The 21,150-nt window shown below is 65.4% G+C and overlaps 1 protein-coding gene across 1 annotated transcript in view; it reads left to right on the top strand.

The window, feature by feature from the left end:
• LOC135984083 (dedicator of cytokinesis protein 1-like) overlaps positions 1–18,213 on the top strand; it is a 36,424-nt gene extending 18,211 nt beyond the window's left edge. Inside the window, 14 exon segments of the mRNA XM_065598525.1 lie at positions 5–73; positions 720–861; positions 2,348–2,429; positions 2,708–2,792; positions 2,990–3,076; positions 4,061–4,237; positions 8,977–9,060; positions 9,419–9,482; positions 9,485–9,555; positions 12,671–12,759; positions 13,614–13,774; positions 14,314–14,427; positions 16,594–16,727; positions 16,865–18,213. Coding sequence (XP_065454597.1) covers positions 5–73; positions 720–861; positions 2,348–2,429; positions 2,708–2,792; positions 2,990–3,076; positions 4,061–4,237; positions 8,977–9,060; positions 9,419–9,482; positions 9,485–9,555; positions 12,671–12,759; positions 13,614–13,774; positions 14,314–14,427; positions 16,594–16,727; positions 16,865–16,945 — 1,440 coding nt within the window. The 3' untranslated portion in view covers positions 16,946–18,213.
• The last annotated feature ends 2,937 nt before the right edge of the window (positions 18,214–21,150 follow it).

The raw sequence follows: 21,150 nt of genomic DNA on the forward strand, positions 1-21,150 counted from the left end.
GAAGGTGCTGCGGCCTAGCCCAGACTACTTCGCCGTGGGCTACTACGGGCAGGGCTTCCCCACGTTCCTGCGGGTAAGAGACCCCCTGCCTCCCCTGGGCCCATCACAGCCAGCCTCCCAGCCAGGCCAGCGTCCCACCCTCTGCCAGCCGCCGGCGTCCCACCCTCTGCCAGCCAGGCCGGCGTCCCACCCTCTGCCAGCCGCCGGCGTCCCACCCTCTGCCGGCCCACAGCTGAGCACTGGCATGTGCTCCTGGGCCCCAGATGCCGGGTCGCTGTCGGCCCCTTTGACAGCGTTGAGCAAGGGCCCCCTGCTGATGGCCGAGCCCCAGACCCCACCATGCTCCTCTCCCCCCACTGCCTCTGGAAAGACCCTGTGGCCTGGGCCCCCTGCCTCGACTTCCTGAGAGAGATCCTGACAGCGTGCAGGGTCTGGGGGGAGGGGGAAGGGCTGGGATAGTGGGGGAGGGGCCAAGGGGCACCCACAGAGCCGAGGGTGGGATAGTGGGGGAGGAGCCAGGCCGGGCCCCCCACTCCCTGCCAGCGCCAGCTGGTCCCCCACCTTCACCCCCGCTGGGCCAGGACGGGTCCCCCACTTCCCACCAGCGCCAGGTGATTCCTCCCCCACGCTGGGCCAGGTCATTGCAGCAGGGTTGGGCTGGGCAGACGCGGCCCTCGTGGGCCAGGACAGGGACACTGACCTTTCCCCCCACCCCCCAGAACAGGGTGTTCATTTACCGAGGCAAGGAGTACGAGCGCCGGGAGGACTTTGAGATGCGGCTGCTGACTCCCTTCCCCTACGCCGAGAAGCTGCAGACCACGTCCCCGCCGGAGCAGGACGTCACCGACTCACCGGGCCAGTGTATCCTCCCCGTACCCAGCTCCGTGGCCAAGCCCAGCTGTCTGGTATCCCGGTGTAACCCACACACCTCCTGGGTGCGAGGCTCTGTTGTAGGGTTACCATACGTCCGGCTTTTCCCGGACATGTCCGGCTTTTCGGCAATCAAACCCCCGTCCGGGGGGAATTGTCAAAAAGCCGAACATGTCCGGGAAAAATACCGGATGGGCACTTCCTCTCCCGCGGCTGCTGTGCTCCTCCCCTGACTCAGACTTCGGCTCTGTTTAAGAGCTTAGTTCCCCGAGCCAGTGCTACCGGCTTCGGGCAGCCTCCGTGCCTCCGGACCCCAGCCGCCGGCCGGGCACTTCTCCTCCCCGGCTCCAGCTGCTCTGCTCCGGCGGCACAGGGTCCGGAGGCAGGGGGGCTGCCCGAAGCCCATAACGCTGGCTCGGGCAGCTTGGCTCTTAAACAGAGCCGAAGAGTCAGGGGAGGAGCAGAGCAGCTGGAGCCGGGAGGGGAAGTGCCCGGCCGGGGGCGCAGGGTCCGGAGGCATAGGGGGCTGCCCAAAGCCCGAGCGCTACCGGCTTCACGGTTGCCAGGCAGCCTCCAGACCCTGCGCTGGGGAAGTGCTGGCCGGGGGCGCAGGGTCTGGGGGCTGCCCGGCAAACCGTGAAGCCGGTAGCGCTTGGGCAGCCCTTTTCGCGTGGCTGGGAGGGAGGAGGGGGAGTTAGGGCGGGGACTTTGGGGAATGGGCGGAGTTGGGGCGGGGCTGGGGGTGGAAAGGGGCGGGGCCAGGGCCCCGTGGAGTGTCCTCTTTTTTTATTTTTTAAATATGGTAACCCTACTCTGTTGCATCTAGTGGCACCGAGATTACGAGTCTGCCCTACAGCCGGCTGGCTTTTAGCTCTGCAGTCAAGGCTCATGCACTAAGCTCCAGAGGCCCCTGGTTCAATCCCGCCTGGGTCCAGGAGCAGCGCCAGGGTTTTTGCCGCCCCAGGCGGCAGCGCTCCTCCTCTGAGCATTTGGCGGTGGGTCCTTCCGCTCCGCGTCTTCGGGGCACTTCGGCGGCGGGTCCCGGAGCGAGTGAAGGACCCGCTGCCAAATTTCCGCCGAAGACCCGGAGCAGAAGGAGCCCTCGCTGCTGAATTTCCGCCGAAGACCCAGAGCAGAAGGAGCCCTCGCTGCTGAATTTCCGCCGAGGTTGGCAAAATGCCGCCTCCCAAATCCTGCCGCCCTAGGTGACCGCCTAGGGTCGCCCAGTGGAAGCGCCGGCCCTGCCTGCTGACCACCGGGGGCTGTCGGTGTTACCACGGGCCCGGGAGCCTGGCAGAGCGTGTCCCCCATCCCAAGCGCGCCCCGCATAGGCCCTCCCCTCTCCCGAGCGCGCCCCGCATAGGCCCAAGTGTGCCCGCCACGGGGCTTCCCTTGCACGGGGGTCTGGCTGGGTGTGGCAGGCGCAGGGCTCAGCCCAGACAGACCCGTGCTCTGGCTGCTCCTTCACTCGGCCCAGATATCCAGTGCTTCACCGTGCAGCCCGTGGAGGAGGCCAGGGACCGATTCAGGGGCAGGAACGTCCCTGAGCAGATTGTCAAGTGAGTGCCCAGGGCCCAGACCCCCCAAGGAGGGCGTGCCAGTGCCCCCCAGCCGCAGCTCTTGGGGCCAGGAAGGGTGCTCGGGGGGTGGGTCCCCCGGTATGGGAAGGCAATTCCCCAGGGGGCCAGGATGGGTGCTGGGGCGGGGCGGGGTGGGTAGTTGATGCAGGTCCTGGAACAGGGTGCAGTACATGGAGGGAGTGCCCACCCCCCCTAATGCTACCCCCCACCCCCCGATGCTACCCCCCCTCGACGCTGACCCCGCCTTCTTCCTGCAGTTTCTATAAAGCCAACAACGTCCAGCAGTTCAGCTACTCGCGGCCCTTCAGGAAAGGCCCGAAGGACCCTGACAACGAGTTTGCGGTGAGCCAGTTCCTGGGGTAGGGGGGAGCCCCGTTCTTAGGGGGGAATGGCGGGGTGCAGGTGTGCCAGGGTGGGAGTGAGTATCGGGGGGGCCCTGTGCTCGGGTTGGGGGCCGGGGGGTTCCCAGGTGGGAGGAACTGTTCAGCTTCCCTCAGCCAAGGCCCATGTGATGACTGAGCTCTGACACCCCCCTGCAGACCATGTGGATTGAGAGAACGACCTACGTGACGGCCTATCCGCTGCCTGGGATCCTGCGCTGGTTCATGGTCATAGCCACCGCCAGGGTGAGGCCCTGGCAGGGGGGAACTGAGGGAGGTGGGAAGCGGGGGGTGGATGCCGAGCATCGGGGGGGGGGGGGGGGACTGGGTACGGGAGCCAAGGGTGCCGAGCATCGGGGGGGGGGGGGACTGGGTACGGGAGCCAAGGGTGCCGAGCATCGGGGGGGGGGGGGGGGCTGGGTACGGGAGCCAAGGGTGCCGAGCATCGGGGGGGGGGGGCTGGGTACGGGAGCCAAGGGTGCAGAGCATGGGGGGGGGGGCTGGGTACGGGAGCCAAGGGTGCCGAGCATCGGGGGGGAGGGGGGGGGCTGGGTACGGGAGCCAAGCACCAGGGAGGGGTACCCTCCTACCCATGCTTAGCCACCCCACCCCCGCCTGCCCCAGGCCTTTGTTCTTGGCTGGGGTCTCTGCTCAGCTCCGGGCTGAGAGGCAGGAGACCCGGGAGTCACTGGAGCTGGCGTTGTCTCTCCGACCCCCTGGTGCTCTGGAGCAGTTTCAGCCGGTTCCTTACTCTTGGCCTGTCCTGGGAGCAAACTTAACCCCCTGCCCCGCTGGGGAGCCATGCAAGGTCTGGGGGAAACTGAGGCACACATTCCCTCTTTGTCACACCTGGTTAAATCTGGATTCAATGTTCTCTGGCCAGTCCCAGCTACCTGGTGAGCCCCAGAGGTAGTGTGGGGGGAGGTGGCCACAGCCCTGCTTGTGTAGTGCCTAGGGCAGGAAGCCTGGCTTGCCCAGGAGTCCCCAGCCACAGGGGGTGGACGCAGCAGAGCCAGGACTCTGGCGACGCCCTGCGTGTTGGGAATGTAAACTGGCGACATGACCCTCGGAGCAGCTTGGACGCAGGCGGGTGAGATTTGTAGTGGGGTCCCTGGGGGGGATCACAGCCTGCCCAGGCGGGATTGTGGCGAGCCGGGGGGGCCCTGGGTGAAATGGGCCGAGCCCCCCAGCCCTCTGCAGCCACTAAACAGCCTCCCTCCTGCGGCCCAGACCATTATCAGCCCCCTGGAAAATGCCATCGAGACTATGAAGAAAACCAATGAGAAAATCCTGACTGAGATCAACCGGCACCACAGCGAGCCCAGCCTGCCTGTCAACCCGCTCTCCATGCTCCTCAATGGCATCGTGGACCCGGCCGTCATGGGGGGCTTCGCCAAGTATGAGACGGTGAGAGCTCCGGGGCGAGTGGGGCAGAGCGCAGTCCTGCTGCTTTGGAGGACTGACCCCAAACGAGGGGACATCACCACCTGCCTCCAGTGAGCTGCTGTCGTGCAGGGAGCAGTGAAAAACATCAGAGTAGTTATCGTCTGTGGGGAGCCCAGGGCTGGGGTACCAGGGGCTGCGGGTCGGGAGTGAGGAGCATCAGCAGGTGAGACGGCTCAGGAGCATCAGCTGAGCTGGGGGGGCAGGGCTGGGCTGGCAGGGGCTGCAGGTCGGGAGTGAGGGGCACCGACAGAGCTGGGGGGGAGGGCTGGGGTAGCAGGGGCTGCGAGTCAGGAGTGAGGGGCACCATCAGGGCTGGGCTAGCAGGGGCTGCGGGTCGGGAGTGAGGGGCACTGGCAGAGCTGGGGGGGGCAGGGCTGGGCTAGCAGGGGCTGTGAGTCAGGAGTGAGGGGCACTGGCAGAGCTGGGGGGGGCAGGGTTGGGCTAGCAGGGGCTGCAGGTCGGGAGTGAGGGGCACTGGCAGAGCTGGGGGGGGCAGGGCTGGGGTAGCAGGGGCTGCGGGTCGGGAGTGAGGGGCACTGGCAGAGCTGGGGGGGCAGGGTTGGGCTAGCAGGGGCTGCGGGTCGGGAGTGAGGGGCACTGGCAGAGCTGGGGGAGCCCAGGGCTGGGCTAGCAGGGGCTGCGACTGAGGAGTGAGGGGCACCGGCAAAGCTGGGGGGGGCAGGGATGGGGTAGCAGGGGCTGCAGGGTCGGGAGTGAGGGGCACTGGCAGAGCTGTGGGGGGAGCCCAGGGCTGGGGTAGCAGGGGCTGCGGGTCGGGAGTGAGGGGCACTGGCAGAGCTGTGGGCAAGGGAGCACAAGTAGGGTTGCCAGGTCTGCTTGTCCACCGGAACGCCCGGTCGAAAATGGACCCTGGTCAGCACTGCTGACCGGGCCACTAAAAGTCCAGTCGGCAGCACAGCGGGGCTAAGGCAGGCTCCCTGCCCGGCTCCATGCAGCTCCCCGAAGCAGCCGGCATGTCTGGCTCCTAGGCGCAGGGGCGGCCAGGGGGTCTCTGCGCGCCCCAGGAACTACAGCCAGTGGAAGCTGCGGGAGCAGTGCCTGCAGGCAGGGGCAGTGTGCGGAGCCACGTGGCCACCCTGAGCCTGGGAGCCAGAGGGACATGCCCGTTGCTTCCGGGAGCTGCCCGAGGTAAGCGCCGCCCGTGCAGAGCCCACACCCTGAACCCTCTCCCACACCCCAACCCCCTGTCCCAGCCGGGAGTTCCCTCCCGCACTCCAACCCCCTCAGCTCCACCCCCAGCCCGGAGCCCGCACCCCTCCCACACCCCAACCACCTGCCCCAGCCAGGAGCCCCCTCCCGCACTCCAACCACCTGCCCCAGCCGGGAGTCCCCTCCCGCACTCTAAACCCCTCAGCTCTACCCCCCAGCCAGGAGCCAGCACCCCTCCCACACCCCAACCACCTGCCCCAGCCTGGAGCCCCCTCCCGCACCCCAACCCCCTCAGCTCCACCCCCCAGCCCGGAGCCCGCACCCCTCCCACACCCCAACCACCTGCCCCAGCCGGGAGTCCCCTCCCGCACTCTAAACCCCTCAGCTCTACCCCCCAGCCAGGAGCCAGCACCCCTCCCACACCCCAACCACCTGCCCCAGCCTGGAGCCCCCTCCCGCACTCCAAACCCCTCAGCTCCACCCCCCAGCCCGGAGCCCGCACCCCCTCCCACACCCCAACCACCTGCCCCAGCCGGGAGTCCCCTCCCGCACTCTAAACCCCTCAGCTCCACCCCCCAGCCCGGAGCCCGCACCCCTCCCACACCCCAACCACCTGCCCCAGCCAGGAGCCCCCTCCCGCACTCTAAACCCCTTAGCTCCACCCCCCAGCCTGGAGTCCCCTCCCACACTCCAAACCCCTCAGCTCTCCCCCCAGCCGAAGTCCTCACCCCCTCCCACACTCCAACCCCCTGCCCCAGCCTGGAGCCCCCTCCCGCATTCCAAACCCCTCAGCTCCTCCTCCCAGCTTGGTGAAAGTGAGTGAGGATGGGAGAGATGGAGTGAGCGGGGCAGGGGGCGGGGCAGGGGTGTTCGGTTTTGTGCTATTAGAACGTTGGCAACCCATGGCTCACATCGCTGGGGATTGCGGATCAGGAGTGAGGGGCACTGGCAGAGCTGGGGTACAGGGCTGCGGGTCGGGAGTGAGGGGCACTGGCAGAGCTGGGGGGGCAGGGCTGGGCTAGCAGGGGCTGCGGGTCGGGAGTGAGGGGCACTGGCAGAGCTGGGGGGGCAGGGCTGGGCTAGCAGGGGCTGCGGGTCGGGAGTGAGGGGCACCGGCAGAGCTGGGGGGGGGCTGGGGTACAGGGCTGTGGATCGGGAGTGAGGGGCACTGGCAGAGCTGGGGGGGCAGGACTGGGCTGGCAGGGGCTGTGGCTTGGGATTGAGGGGCACCGGCAGAGCTGGGGGGGCAGGACTGGGGTAGCAGGGGCTGCAGGTCGGGAGTGAGGGGCACTGGCAGAGCTGTGGGGGCAGGCTGGGGTAGCAGGGGCTGCAGGTCGGGAGTGAGGGGCACTGGCAGAGCTGGGGGGGGCGTGACGATGTGGCTCTGGCGGGACCCAACCGAGAGTGCCAACTCAGGACATCTGTATCTGAAGAAGTGAGGTTCTTACCCATGAAAGCTTATGCTCCCAATATTTCTGTTAGTCTTAAAGGTGCCACAGGACCCTCTGTTGCTTTTAACTCAGGACAAAGTGCTTAAACAGGGCAGTTACAGCCCAAGCCTGGGGTTTTTTCCACCTCTAAGGCAAACCAAACCAGCCAGACTAGACACTCCAGTTTCCCAGTATCACCACCAGTGCCACTCGTTATGGGGACAAATGGTTATGAAACCAATACCCCAGTAAAAGAAAAAAGGTTCTCCTGATCCCAAAGGACCAAGCCCCAGACCCAGGTCGATATACAAATCAGATCTTACCCACAAATCACGCTGTTGCCAATCCCTTAGAATCTAAAATCTAAAGGTTTATTCATAAAAGAAAAAAGATAGAGATGAGAGTTAGAATTGGTTAAATGGAATCAGTTACATACAGTAATGGCAAAGTTCTTGGTTCAGGCTTGCAGCAGCGATGGAATAAACTGCAGGTTCAAAATCAAGTCTCTGGAATACATCCCCAGATGGGATGGTTCATTCAGTCCTTTGTTCAAAGTTTCAGCTTGTAGCAAAGTTCCTCCAGAGGTATGAAGCAGGATTGAAGACAAAATGGAGATGAGGCATCACCCTTATATAGTCTTTTCCAGGTGTAAGAACACCTCTTTGTTCTTACTGTGGAAAATTACAACAAAATGGAGTCTGGAGTCACATGGGCAAGTTCCTGCATACTTTGCTGAGTCTCAAGGCATATTTGCCTTCTCTCAATGGGTCAGTTGTGTAGCTGATGGTCCTTAATGGGCCATCAAGCAGGCTAGGCAGAGCTAACACCAGCTTGTCTGGGATGTCACCCAGAAGCATAGAATAAGTTTGCCATACAGACAGTATAGAGCCAATATTCCTAACTTCAACTACAAAACTGATACACACATATAGACAGCATAATCATAACCAGTAACCCATAACCTTGTCTTAGACACCCCATTGACCCCCTTTATACAAGATTTGGGTGCTACTACAGGACCTTGGTTGCAACAATGATCTATATGGTCCCAGTTTATGTCAATAATGTCACAGGGGGGCTGGGCTGGCAGGGGCTGTGGGTCGGGAGTGAGAGGAACTGGCAGAGCTGGGGGGGCTGGGCTGGCAGGGGCTGTGGGTCGGGAGTGAGAGGAACTGGCAGAGCTGGGGGGGCTGGGCTGGCAGGGGCTGTGGGTCGGGAGTGAGGGGCACTGGCAGAGTTGGGGAGCAGAGGAGGGAGCCCATGGCTCATAGAACCATAGAATATCAGTGTTGGAAGGGACCTCAGGAGGTATCTAGTCCAACCCCCAGCTCAAAGCAGGACCAACCCCCAACTAAATCATCCCAGCCAGGGCTTTGTCAAGCCTGACCTTGAAAACTTCTAAGGAAGGAGATTCCACCACCTCCCTAGGTAACCCATTCCAGTGCTTCACCACCCTCCTAGTGAAATAGTGTTTCCTAATATCCAACCTAAACCTCCCCCACTGCAACTTGAGACCATTGCTCCTTGTTCTGTCATCAGGTACCACTAGGACTCTGCACTTGTCCTTGTTCATCCTCATCAGGTTTCTTTTGGCCCAATCCTCTAATTTGTCTGTGTCCTCTGTATCCTATCCCTTCCCTCCAGCGGTATCTACCACGCCTCCTAGTTTAGTGTCATCTGCAAACTTGCTGAGAGTGCAGTCCACACCATCCTCCAGATCATTAATAAAGATATTAAACAAAACTGGCCCCAGGACCGACCCTTGGGGCACTCTGCTTGAAACCGGCTGCCAACTAGACATGGAGCCGTTGATCACTACCCGTTGAGCCCGACGATCTAGCCAGCTTTCTATCCACCTTATAGTCCATTCATCCTGTCCATACTTTTTATGGATAGCTGGGGGCTGTGGGTTGGGAGTGAGGGCACCGGCAGAGCTGGGGGACAGAGAGCAGAGGAGGGAGCCCAGGGCTTACACAGCCAGGGGCTGTGGGTCGGGAGTGAGATGTGTCTCTGCTTCATGCTCAGCTCCACCCTGCCGGGGGCTGAGGCCATGTTCTGAGCCAGGACAAGGTAGGAGCTGAGGCGGGTTTGTTGTTGCAGGCGTTTTTCCAGGAGGCCTATCTGACGGAGCACCCCGAGGACCAGGCCAGTATTGAGAAGCTGCAGGATCTGATCGCCTGGCAGGTACCTCCCCTCTTGCTGCAGGGCTCCCCAGCATCCAGGGCTTCCTGGGGGTGTTTCTGCCCAGCCTCCTACAGCCAGGAGCCCCCTCAGTAGCTGCTCCAGGCACAACATGGGAGGATCCTTAGAGTTCCCCAAACGGGGGGATCTTCTCCTGAGCCCTTTGCCCTGGGCAGGCTGCTGCCCATTCTGGCACCAGGCAATGACCCCTCAGCCCTGCCAGGCCCATGTGGGTGCTGCCCTGCCCCCGTTGCTCCCCAGGCCTCCACCCAGGGACCCTTGTCCCTGTAGCGCCTGGGTTGTGTGAGCCAAGGCCCGTGTCCGTCCTGCGGGCGCTGGCACTGGGCCTGTTTCCCGGCAGATTCCGCTCTTGGCAGAGGGGATCCGGATCCACGGCAGGAAGGTGACTGAGGACCTCAGGCCCTTCCCGAGCGCATGGAGCAGTGCTTCGTGCAGCTGCGAGCCAAGGTGGAGAGCCAGTACGGCCTGCGGGAGCTGGTGAGTGCTGGGCGGGCAAGGGGCGGGAGTGGGTGGGGGGTCAGGCAGGGGATGGGAGAGGCTGCCTGCAGGCCATGGGTGGGGGCAGGTCAGCAGGACTGCCTGGCTGGCTGGGAGCAGGGTCAGCGGGGCCACCCGGCAGGCTGGGGGCAGGGTCAGCAGGTGCAGGGTCAGCGGGGGCCGCCTGGCAGGCTGGGGGCAGGGGCAGCGGGGGCAGGGGCAGCGGGGGCCGCCTGGCAGGTTGGGGCAGGTGCAGCGGGGCCGCCTGGCAGGCTGGGGGCAGGGGCAGCAGGGGCCGCCTGGCAGGCTGGAGGCAGGGTCAGCGGGGCCGCCCGGCAGGCTGGGTGCAGGGTCAGCGGGTGCAGGGTCAGCGGGGCCGCCTGGCAGGCTGGGAGCAGGGTCAGCGGGTGCAGGGTCAGCGGGGCCGCCTGGCAGGCTGGGAGCAGGGTCAGTGGGGGCAGGGTCAGCGGGGCTGCCCGGCTGGCTGGGAGCAGGGTCAGCGGGTGCAGGGTCAGCGGGGCCGCCTGGCAGGCTGGGGGCAGGGTCAGCGGGTGCAGGGTCAGCGGGTTCAGGTCAGCGGGGCCGCCTGGCAGGCTGGGAGCAGGGTCAGCGGGTGCAGGGTCAGCGGGTGCAGGGTCAGCGGGGCCGCCTGGCAGGCTGGGGGCAGGGTCAGCGGGTGCAGGGTCAGCGGGTTCAGGTCAGCGGGGCCGCCTGGCAGGCTGGGGGCAGGGTCAGCGGGTGCAGGGTCAGCGGGTTCAGGTCAGCGGGGCCGCCTGGTAGGCTGGGAGCAGGGTCAGCGGGTTCAGGTCAGCGGGGCCGCCCGGCAGGCTGGGAGCAGGGTCAGCGGGTGCAGGGTTAGCAGGGCCGCCTGGCAGGCTGGGAGCAGGGTCAGCGGGTTCAGGTCAGCAGGGCCGCCTGGCAGGCTGGGAGCAGGGTCAGCGGGTTCAGGTCAGCGGGGCCGCCTGGCTGGCTGGGAGCAGGGTCAGCGGATGCAGGGTCAGCGGGGCCGCCTGTCAGGCTGGGAGCAGGGTCAGTGGGGGCAGGGTCAGTGGGGTGGAGGTGCTAAGGAGATGGACGTTGAGAAGCCGAATGGTTTCTCTGTGCCCCAGGGAGGGGGCAGGGGCCTGCAGGGAAGGGGGTGGTGCTGGCACCCAGGGCTGGAGCGGGGCTGACGAGTCAAAGGCTAACGTACAAGGCAGCCAGCCAGTGGCTGGGCCCAGAAGGCCCATCCAGGAGCCGGGAGCAGTTTCATGCAGCAGTTGAGCTGCCAGCAAAGCCCCCCAAATCAGCCAGGTTGTGACTCGCTGTAACCGGCGCTGGGTGGGCTGGGTGCCCGCAGGCCATGAGCCTGAGCCCTGCACCAGGGAAGGTGCCGGCAGTCGAACAATGAAACCCCTGGAGCTCACTCCAAGAGGGGCTTGGCAGCTGCAGAGCAAGATCTTTCGGCGTCTCTGCACCTGGTCGTCAGCCAGCAGCTGCCATTCGAATGCCCTTGGCAAAGCCTCTCACAGGAGCCTGGTAAGGAACCAGTCGCTGTGGGGTGAGGGCGAAGCACTGCCCTGGAGCAGAAGGCTCAGAACAGAGCAGGGATCGATGGTCTGTTTCCATCAGAGCAGAGGGGTCACAGCAGGGCCCCAGGGGGAGACTGGGGTTTCAGATATTTATTAACAAGCTGGAAAAGGGACGTGTGAATCTCCAGATGGCACAAAGGTATTGAGGGGAGCTGCGCCCAGAGGAGCCCGTGAGGAATTTGAGGGACTGATGGAGGGGAAAAGGCAGCATGCTGGCAAGCACAGCTGGGATTCAGGGTTGACTAATATGAAGTAACACACATTGGAGGGTTTAATCTGAACTCGTCATGTGCCTTCTCAGGGCCTAACTTAACAGTGCAGACGCCCCCCCGGTTACACAAACCCGACTTACCAAATCCGCGTTCATGGGAAAAGTTCCGTAAGCTAGAAATAGGAGGGTTTGGGGGTTTTTTTTTGCGTAATGGTCGGGTATACGTTTCCGACTTATGCAAAATTCGAGTTACGCAAGGTGTTCCGGAACGTAACGCTTGCCTAAGCCGGGGAGCGTCTGTATCCTCCCAGCAAACAGACCCAGTGTCGCTGGGCAGCTCAGTCTGACCTCGACACAATGTGCAGCAAACGAGCCGCCGAGCTGCAGGACAGGCAGGAGAATAATGCTGCCCTGTAGACGGGGTGCGGCCCATCTGGATGTGCTGCGCAGTGCCGGCGCCCGGCTCCTGCAGGGCAGCACAGAGCGGTGCTGAGATGACTGATGAGGGCATTCAGGGACTGACCAGGCTGGGGGGTTGTTCCCTTTGAGAGCAGACAGGTGCGGGGGTGGCTGAGGGGGCAGCAGAGCCCCGTGTTCCCTGTCTCTCAGCGCATGGATGTGGAGGGGACAGTCAGTGCAACTCAGCAGGAAAATTGGAAAAAGTAACCAGCGTTTCATGTGGCTCTTGGCTAGCCTGTGGAACTCATGGCCACAAGCTGTTGCTGAGGCCCAGAGCTCACCAGGGTTCATAGAGGGACCAGCCCCGTTGAACGAGACCATCCAGAGCTGGCACAGTAAATACTGAATAACCGAGTGTGGCAGGGCTAGAACCGCGGGCATGAGCCCGACCTCTGGCTGGCGGGTCGGGAGGGGCAGGTTAACCTGCCGTCCCAGCAGCAGGGCTGCTGCTGGCCAGTCTCCAGGACGGGCAGCTGGGCCAGTCCAGTCCGGCGCCTTCTCATGCTCCAAGGCGAGCCGGCGGAAGGGGGGGGGGGCGATTGCGCCTTCCCTACTGCTCCCAGTGCCCTGTCCGTGCTGCTCCCCTGGGGCTCTGTCCTCGGCTCCTGCCTTTGGGCGAGCGCCCGCGTCCCTGCTCATCCTCCCCCGGCCGCAGACCCGTGTCCGCACTGAGCCAGCCCCAGCCCCCTCCTCCCTGTGAAGCCCCCGACCCCCGCTGGGCTCTCTCCGTGGCCCCAGCGCTCCAGTGGTCATGCTGCCGGGGGAGCAGGAGGGGAGCGTGGGGCAGGGGCTGGGCCGGGGGAGGGGGCGACAGGCCTGGCTGGAGCTGGGGAGAGAAGCTCAGCCCTGGCCCCCCGGCTCCTTGTGCTCGCAGCCCTTCCTGGAGGAGAGGCGCGGAGGCCGCCCCCACTCCAAGCTGTGGGGCCCGGAGACGGAGCTACCCAGCCGCCCACACCAAGACAGGTGAGTCCTGGAGCCAGGGAGCAGCCCGGCTCTGCCTTCCCCCCTCAGCCACTGGCAGCCCTCCCAGCCTCGCAGCCCCCCCCCCCCCCCCCCCCCCCGGCTCTGCCTTCCCCCATCAGCCACTGGCCACCCCTCCCAGCCCCTCCCCCCCGGGACTGCCCTCCCCCTCCCCCTCAGCCACTGGCCGCCCTCCAGCCCTGCAGCCCATCCCCCCCGGGACTGCCCTCCCCTCCCCCCTCAGCCACTGGCCGCCCCCCCAGCCCCGCAGCCCATCCCCCCCGGGACTGCCCTCCCCTCCCCCCTCAGCCACTGGCCGCCCTCCCAGCCTCGCAGCCCACCCCCCCCCGGCTCTGCCTTCCCCCCTCAGCCACTGGCCACCCTCCCAGCCTCGCAGCCCATCCCCCCTGGGACTGCCCTCCCCTCCCCCCTCAGCCACTGGCCACCCTCCCAGCCTCGCAGCCCATCCCCCCCGGGACTGTCCTCCCCCTCCCCCTCAGCCACTGGCCGCCCCCCAGCCCTGCAGCCCCTCCCCCCCGGGACTGCCCTCCCCTCCCCCCTCAGCCACTGGCCGCCCTCCAGCCCCGCAGCCCATCCCCCCCGGGACTACCCTCCCCTCTCCCCTCAGCCACTGGCCGCCCTCCCAGCCTCGCAACCCATCCCCTCCTGGACTGCCCTCCCCTCCCCCCTCAGCCACTGGCTGCCCCCCCAGCCCCACCCTGCCTCGCTGTCCCTCTCCTCCCAGCTCCTGCCCTCCTTCCCCCCTCACCCTCCCCTCTTTCCAATCTACATCGCCCCCTGCCCCCCCATCGCTGCCCCCACCTGCTCTCACGAGGCTCCCCTGCGGGTGGCTGCAGCACGGAGCCCCCTCCCTCCAGGAAGTCAGTGCCCTGTGCTCCTGAGCGTCCCCCTGAGGCTGAGGAGCGCAAGAGTGACCGCAAGGAGAATCGCGGCAGCACCTTCTTTGGGTACCGGCGGCAGGAGCAGCGCCAGTCCGTCCTGGAGTCCCCGGAGCCCAGGTAAAGCTGCCCCCGGCATGAGCCGCGTTCCCCTGCATGGCACCTCCCCAGCCCATGGCCCCTGCCGGGCCTGCACCCCCCACGCTGTGGGCTGCGTCCTCCCCAGCACGTGCCCCTCGCTGTGCCCCCTGCATGCTGTGAGCCGTGGTGCCCTCGCTGCCCTGGGCAGGTGCCCGAGCACAGCGGGGCTGGGACATGGCCCTGAGGCCTGCCTAGGTGAGAGCGGCCTGGCCTGCCGCACAGAGCCCCGGAGTCTATTCCCAGCTCAGCTGCTGGGTGAGGCCCAGCTCCTCTGTGCCTCAGTTTCCCCATCTGTGAAAGGGGGATAACAAGACGAGCTAGAGGATTCATGTTACTCCCCCACTCAGCGTGTGCCAGCAACCCCTGCGCCCCAACGCTGTGTCCCTGCGCCCTGTGGGCTGGCCCCAGCTTTGGCCGTTGCTGCTGGCCCATTAGGTGCCTGGGAGGAGGCTGGCACCTGCTGCCCCGGACCAGGAGCCCAGGGCTGGGGACCTGAGCTGCTGCCCCTTGCTCCCCCAGGAGGAGAAGTGGAGACTCTCCCGGAACATGACTGAGAGCTGCCTGGCCGGTGCCGAGGGAAAACAGCCACCCCCGGAGAGAGATGCCAGCGCTGCATCCCCTACTGCAACAGGTACGGACACCCTCTTCTCCTCCCCCCCCAGCGTGGCACATCCAGACACCCCCTTCTCCTCCCCCAGCGTGGCACATCCGGGCACCCTCTTCCCCTCCCCCGCAGCACGGCACATCTGGGCACCCCTTCCCCTCCCCCCCAGCGTGGCACATCCGGGCACCCCCTTCTCCTCCCCCAGCACGGCACGGCTGGGCACCCTCTTCCTCTCCCCGCCAGCATGGCACATCCGGGCACCCCCTTCTCCTCCCCCAGCACGGCACATCCGGGCACCCCCTTCCCCTCCCCCCCAGCATCGCAGGTACGGCCACCCCCTTCTCCTCCCCCAGCACAGCACATCCGGGCACCTCCTTCCCCTCCCCACCAGCACGGCACGTCCGGGCACCTCCTTCCCCTTCCCCCCCCCAGCGTGGCAGGTACGGACACTCCCTTCCCCTCCCCCCCAGCATGGCAGGTACGGCCACCCCCTTCTCCTCCCCCAGCACAGCACATCCGGGCACCCCTTCCCCTCCCCCCCAGCGTGGCACATCCGGGCACCCCCTTCCCCTCCCCCCCAGCATGGCAGGTACGGCCACCCCCTTCTCCTCCCCCAGCACGGCACGTCCGGGCACCTCCTTCCCCTTCCCCTCCCCCCCAGTGTGGCAGGTACGGCCACCCCCTTCTCCTCCCCCAGCACGGCACGTCCGGGCACCCCCTTCCCCTCCCCCCCCAGCGTGGCAGGTACGGACACCCCCTTCTCCCCCAGCACGGCACGTCCGGGCACCCCCTTCCCCTCCCCCCCCAGCATGGCAGGTACGGCCACCCCCTTCTCCTCCCCCAGCACGGCACATCCGGGCACTCCTTCCCCTCCCCCCCAGCATGGCATGTCCAGGCACCCCCTTGTCCTCCCCCCAGCATGGCAGATACAGACACCCCCTTCCCCTCCCCCCCAGCATGGCAGATACAGACACCCCCTTCCCCTCCCCAGCACAGCATGTCCGGGCACCCCCTTCCCCTCCCCCAGTGCGGCAGGTACAGACACCCAGGGCGGGGATCGAAGGGGGCTGCGAGGCACCAGTGGAGCTAGGGTGGGGGTGTCCGGGCCACGCCCGCTCTGTTGAGCCATAGCCAGCAGCTCGGTGGTTGTCTGGGTTGGTCCCAGGCCCGGTGGGATGGATTTGCCCCAGACACACATAATCGGATTCTTGGGGAAACCAGAGTTGCTGGGGCCGCCCCTCCTCAGTGCCGCTATTGTCTGGGTGAAGGTCCCGTCGCAGGCTCCAGCAGGGCCGTGTGAAGGCTTTTCTGCCCGAGCACCCCATAGAGGGGGCTGCAGACTGGCCATGGAGAGTCTCTGCGTAACCTCCCCCACCCCCGTCAGTGCCCTGGTGAGCTGCTTCCTCCGCTGTGCGACCCTGGTCATCAGCGCCGAGGCCTCGTCTGTGCTCCCGGTGCCGCGGTGCTGGTCACCTCTGTGCACCAAGCCTCAGCCAGACGGGGTCCTGCCTGCGGGACGCCTGTTCGGGGGCGCTGGAGCAGCTCTCCCATGAGCGCTCGCTCTGCGGGGGCCCAGGCACCGCTGCGGCTTGTCGGCGCAATGTCGTGGCCCGGAGCCACGTGGAGCCCAGCACTGCGCTGTAGCTGGGGCTCCTGGCGGGGCTGGTCTGCGATCGCAGCTCACGCCGGGCTCCCAGCTCCCATGGCCCAGCACTGAGGTAGCGGCCGGGGCCCACAAGGACACTGGCCGGTCATCACCGTACAGTGCCTGGGGGGTCTTTGAGGTGCCCTGGCCATGCGAAGCCCTCTCCCTGCCCTCCCCTGCCCCCCTAGAGCTCTGGGATTTGGCCAGGGTGAAGGGCCTGAGGGGCCATTTATGCCTTTGGGTCGGGCGGGGGGAGAACAGGCCAGACCTGGGCACCACCCCAGTGCCCTGTGCTGCTCTCCTACCCGCGGGGCCAACACGAACCAAGGGCGGGATCCATGCGGCCAGACGGTCCGAAACCCAGAGGCTGTACGGGGAGTGGCCGGTCCCGGCCTGGCTCGGCTCTCCGGAGGGCCTGCTGACTCCCTCACAGCCCGTATGTGCCCAGCCGCGGAGCTGGCACCAGGAGGCCACGGGGTAGCGCCGGCTTTGCTCCAGCTGCCATGACAGGGCAGGGCTCAGCGCTGTGTCCTCCTCTCTCTGTGCAGGGGCGTCAGGATCCACCCGGGGCTTCACAGGACGGGTGAAGAGTGCCAGCAAGGCCCCCCCACTGCCCCGCAAAATCAGCTCCAGCGTGTACGAGACCTTCATGGAGCAGAACGCCGCACCCAACAGTGGGAAGGTACTGGCCATGGGCCTGGGCTGCAGGATCTCCCCAGAGCCACATGGGGTGCAGGGCCCAGCCCCCCAGAGCCACAGGGGAGCAGGGCCCAGCCCCCCCCCGAGCCACTCACTAATGCTTGTTTCTCTTTGTTTTAGCAGCTGACAGTGGATGGAAGTAAAGGGCTGAAATCACCGCCCCCGCCACCCCCCAAATCCAAGCGCATATCCCCGACCTGAGCTGCCCCAGTGCCCATGACCGGCCCCCTCGCTGTCCCGCTCAGGAGGGTGATTTTGCTGATGGAGGTGTTTGCTGGCTGCTTGGTCCGGCCCCCCACCCCTTTGTGCCCTCTATGCTCCTGCACCCGCCACCCCCTCCCCCTCCCCGGCTGAGCCCTGGGCCAGACTCATTCGTCTTTCCTACAGCAGCCCGAGCATCCCACCACCCCCTCACTCCAGTTCCCATGTGCTTGGAGCTGCAGAAGCCCCAGCCTAGCTCAGCCTCCCTCTCACAGGAGGCACCAGCCTAGGTCAGGTCTAGGGCCGTCTGCCCCACTGAGGATGGTGTAGGAAACATGGCAGCCAGCAAATCTGCCCCAGTGAAGGGCTGCTGCAGCCCCAGGAGTTAGAGGTCAGCTGCATTCCTGAAGCAGGGCTCTCGGTCCTTCCCCAGCTCTCCTTTTCCTACGAACTAGTTGTGCTCTGGATATTCTCGTTCTAAGGCCCAGCTCCTAAGCCATCCTGTGGCAGTGAGTTCCACAGGCAAATGCTGCCTGGGGGAAATATTTCAGTTCTACGGCCTGTCCGTGTGCTGTGAGGCCGGGAGACCAGGGGCTCTGCTGCCCGGTTGCCGAGCAGTTAGTGTTTGATAGACTCAGTCCACACACTCGGCAGGAACAATCCCCAGCAGGTCAGCCCCTTGGTACAGGACGGTTTGCCAGGTCCTGACCCCCTAGGGCTGCGCTGTCCCTGGGCGGGGCTGGAGGTGGGTGGCCCCTGAGCACCCATACACCCCCCCCCCCCACTGGTCCCAGAGCAGCGCTGGAATAGTCTCTGTATCAGCCTCTCCCCAAGGCTGCGACCCCTGGAGCCATGGTGCAGTGAGCTGCCTGCAGCACCGCTGGGGACCCTCTTCAGCAACCGCAGATCAGTTCAGCCACGGCCACTGCCCATCGCCTGGTCCCAGCCGGCCTCCCGCACTGCGGGCAGCGCCCATGGACTGAGCCCCTCCAGTGTGGGGCAGGAGCCGGCCTGCTGCTGCTGCTCTCGCCCCCGCCTTCCCCCCCGGGCTGCAGCATGATGGGCTTGTGCGTCCCCACCATGGGCTCTGCGCCAGCTGAGCCGAGCCGACCTAGAGCTGGGGCAGCCCCAGGCTTTGTGTTCTGCCCACCCCCAGCCGGCCAGGCCCCGCTGCTTGCCCAGCGCGTACCCGCCGCACTGCTGGGGTTCGTGTGCCTGGGGCCATGGGATGCCTCCAGCTGCCTGCCAATAAAGCAACTAAATCCTCCAGCCTGCGCCCCTGCAAATCAGTGCCCAGCCCCGACCTCAGGCCAGCACTGGCGGGGAGGTGGGGAAAGCGTGAAGGCAAAGTCCTAAGGACAAAACAGACTAAGGGGGCTGGGGGAGGTGCTCACAGGGAGCACTGGAGGGGAAGGGGTGATGGGGGGCACTAGTGGGCAAGGCAGGCGGGGTGGGATGCGTTACCCTGGAGGCGGGGAGGGGAGGGGGCTGGCCTAAGCCCAGCAGCTCAGGCGAACAAAGTCGCTGCATCTCTGAGCCAGCTGGGCAGGGGCACAAGATTCGCTGGCATCCCGTCCCCCTCCCATGAAGAGCAAGTGGCCCGGGACCACCCCAGGAGCTCTGGGGCCAGCTGGAGCACAGGGTCCCTGGGGCAGCCGCGGGGTGGGGGGTTTCTGCTCCCACACCCAGGCGCAGCACGTCCCGATCCAGCCCTTGCAGCCGTCCAGTCGGAGTCTGTGAGCACAGGCAAACCTACAGCAACCACAACGAATCCTGCAATGGTCAGACCCCCCCCCACCAGGGGCCCAGTCAGCCCATTGGAGAGACACAGGGGAAAGAGGGGGGAACACCCAGCCCACCCCCCCGCTGCTCTAACCACTAGACCCCCACATCGTTCCCAGAACCAGGACTGGAACCCAGGAGACCTGGCTCCCTGCCCCCCACCCCCTTCACATCGCAGCTGCCTCAAAAAAAATGGTTTTTGAGACATTCACTCATCCTGGCAGCCACATCTGGGGCCCTGCGTCACCAGCTTCCTTCGGCCCCTGGGTCGCCTGGTACCCTGCTGCCCTTAGCCCCCCGCCGGGGGGCAGCACCAGTAATGCTGCACATGCCGGGCCCACCAGCAGGAGGCTGGCCAGGTGGGTGGGCCCAAGGCCTTGTCCTGTGGGGGGTGAGTAGCAGCTGCGAGCCGGCACCAGGCAGATGCCAGCTCAGCCCAGGGCACCCTTGTGCTCACATCAGTGCAGGGTGTGCCCTGGGAGTGGGTCTGGTGTGACCCAGTTGGCCGCCAGCGCATGTCACTGCATGACACCATGGTGGCTGGACGGGCAGTGGCAGCTTGGGGGAGGGGGGGGGAGGCGCTGGGCCAGGGGAATTGTCGGTGCCCCCCTGCAGGCCCCCTATGTACCCATGGGGACACACGGCACGTCCTATGGGCTGGACATGCATGACACCCCCTAGCACCCCTGGGATTGCAGCATCCATGGAGAGCAGGGGAGGAAATGGTTTGCAGTGATGCCTCCCCCAGTGCCCGAACCCAGCTGTGGTACAGGACCAGCCCCTGCCCAAACCGGCCCACAACTGGGTGCGGTGGGATGGGACCCAGCCATCGTGGGACCCTGGGCCAGATTCTGTGCTGAGCCAGGGCTCGAGTCCCTCCCTGCTCTGACCCCCCACCCCAGGCCAGAACTCAGGAGTCCTGGCTCCCTGCCCTGTTCTAACCATTAGACATGTCCCCCCACCCCCCGCTGTCGCCTTGCTGGGGCCATTCCAAAGCCTCCCCCCCCTCGATGCATTTCTCCACGCTGCTGGCTGTGCAGATACTCCCCCCGGCTCATTCCAGCCCCTGCAAGGCCACCCCCATAAATGGGGGAGGAACAAGCGTTCCGGCTCCCACTCACCCTGCGAGCTTCCCTCCCCCGTCTTGGCCATTCTAGGCCTGGATTAAGGCAAACTGGGACCTTAGTCCCGCCCCTTCCAGAGCAGCTTGTTAGCAAAGTGCCCCACAGAGGCCCTGCTGGGTGGGGGGTGGCAGAGACTGCTGGAGCAGTGGGGGGGTGAGTGACAGGTCTAGGGCCCTGCACAGGCAGCACCCTCCTGTTCCAGGCTCTGAGCAGACTCAGGCAGGCAGCCCTGCATTGGACATGTAGATGGTTCCTGATTGTCTTTACAGACACACACAGCTGATTTTTTTTAAAGCAAAAGCAGAGCTGGCTGGGACTCGGCCTGCTGGGCCCTGGGCCCAGCCCTCACTGCTGTGCACGAGGGACCAGGCCCAGCTCCGCACACCAGGGCTGTGCAGGCCATAGGCAGAGCATGGCCTTCTCCTCTCTGTCCTAGCACCATGCCCATTCCTGGTCACCTCCCCCCACACCACCTCCCAATGGAAAGTCAGTGCACCGTCCCCTGCCCAGCCCCAAGATGGGCCTGCGTCCCTTTGCAGCAGAGACCACCGACCCTGCCATGCAGTGGGAGAACCCCGGGGATCCCATTCAAAGCAGCTCCTCTCCCAGAGGCCAGCTGAGCGGGACTTGGCAGCAGCGTGTCACTCACCATCAGTTAGGGTGACCAGATGTCCCGATTTTATAGGGACAGTCCTGATTTTTAGGTCTTTTTCTTATATAGGCTCCTATTACCCCCCACCCCCATCCCAATTTTTCACATTTGCTGTCTCGTCACCCTACCATCAGTTTTTATTTGCAGCCAATTATTCAAAAGTGAGGGAGCTGGTGCCTCTGGCGCTCAATAGGCCAGCTGCAGGAAGAGGAGGGGACGGGCCACTTACTACACCCAGAGGACGGAGCTAAAGCTCCAGGAACGCAGGTCTGTGCCAGCCCCCTCTCTCCTGCTCCAGGAGGGTTGGTGAGCCCCTGAGCAGCTGGGGGAGGAGCTGCTCTGCAGGGAGGAGCTCAGGTGCCAGGCAAAGAACAGACAGACCCCTTTCTTCACAGAGTTTTCAGAGGGTGGAACCTGTCCACCCCACCACCCCACACAGGGAACACATGAGGGAGGCACAGGCTCTCCTTCGGGCATCGCTTCTGTCCTCTGCCCGCCCAGAGAGTCTCCCAAGAGCATGTTGTGCAGCAATCTTTCTGCAGCTGTGGGAGTCACCCCCCAACGAGCCTGTCCAGCACCCCCGGTACCTCTGCCCATCTAACAGTGCCAGTGGGAGGCCTGAGGCCAAGCCCAGCCGGGGCGGTACG

The sequence above is a fragment of the Chrysemys picta genome, chromosome 5 (assembly GCF_011386835.1).
Source record: "Chrysemys picta bellii isolate R12L10 chromosome 5, ASM1138683v2, whole genome shotgun sequence".
Classification (NCBI taxonomy): Eukaryota; Metazoa; Chordata; order Testudines; family Emydidae; genus Chrysemys; species Chrysemys picta.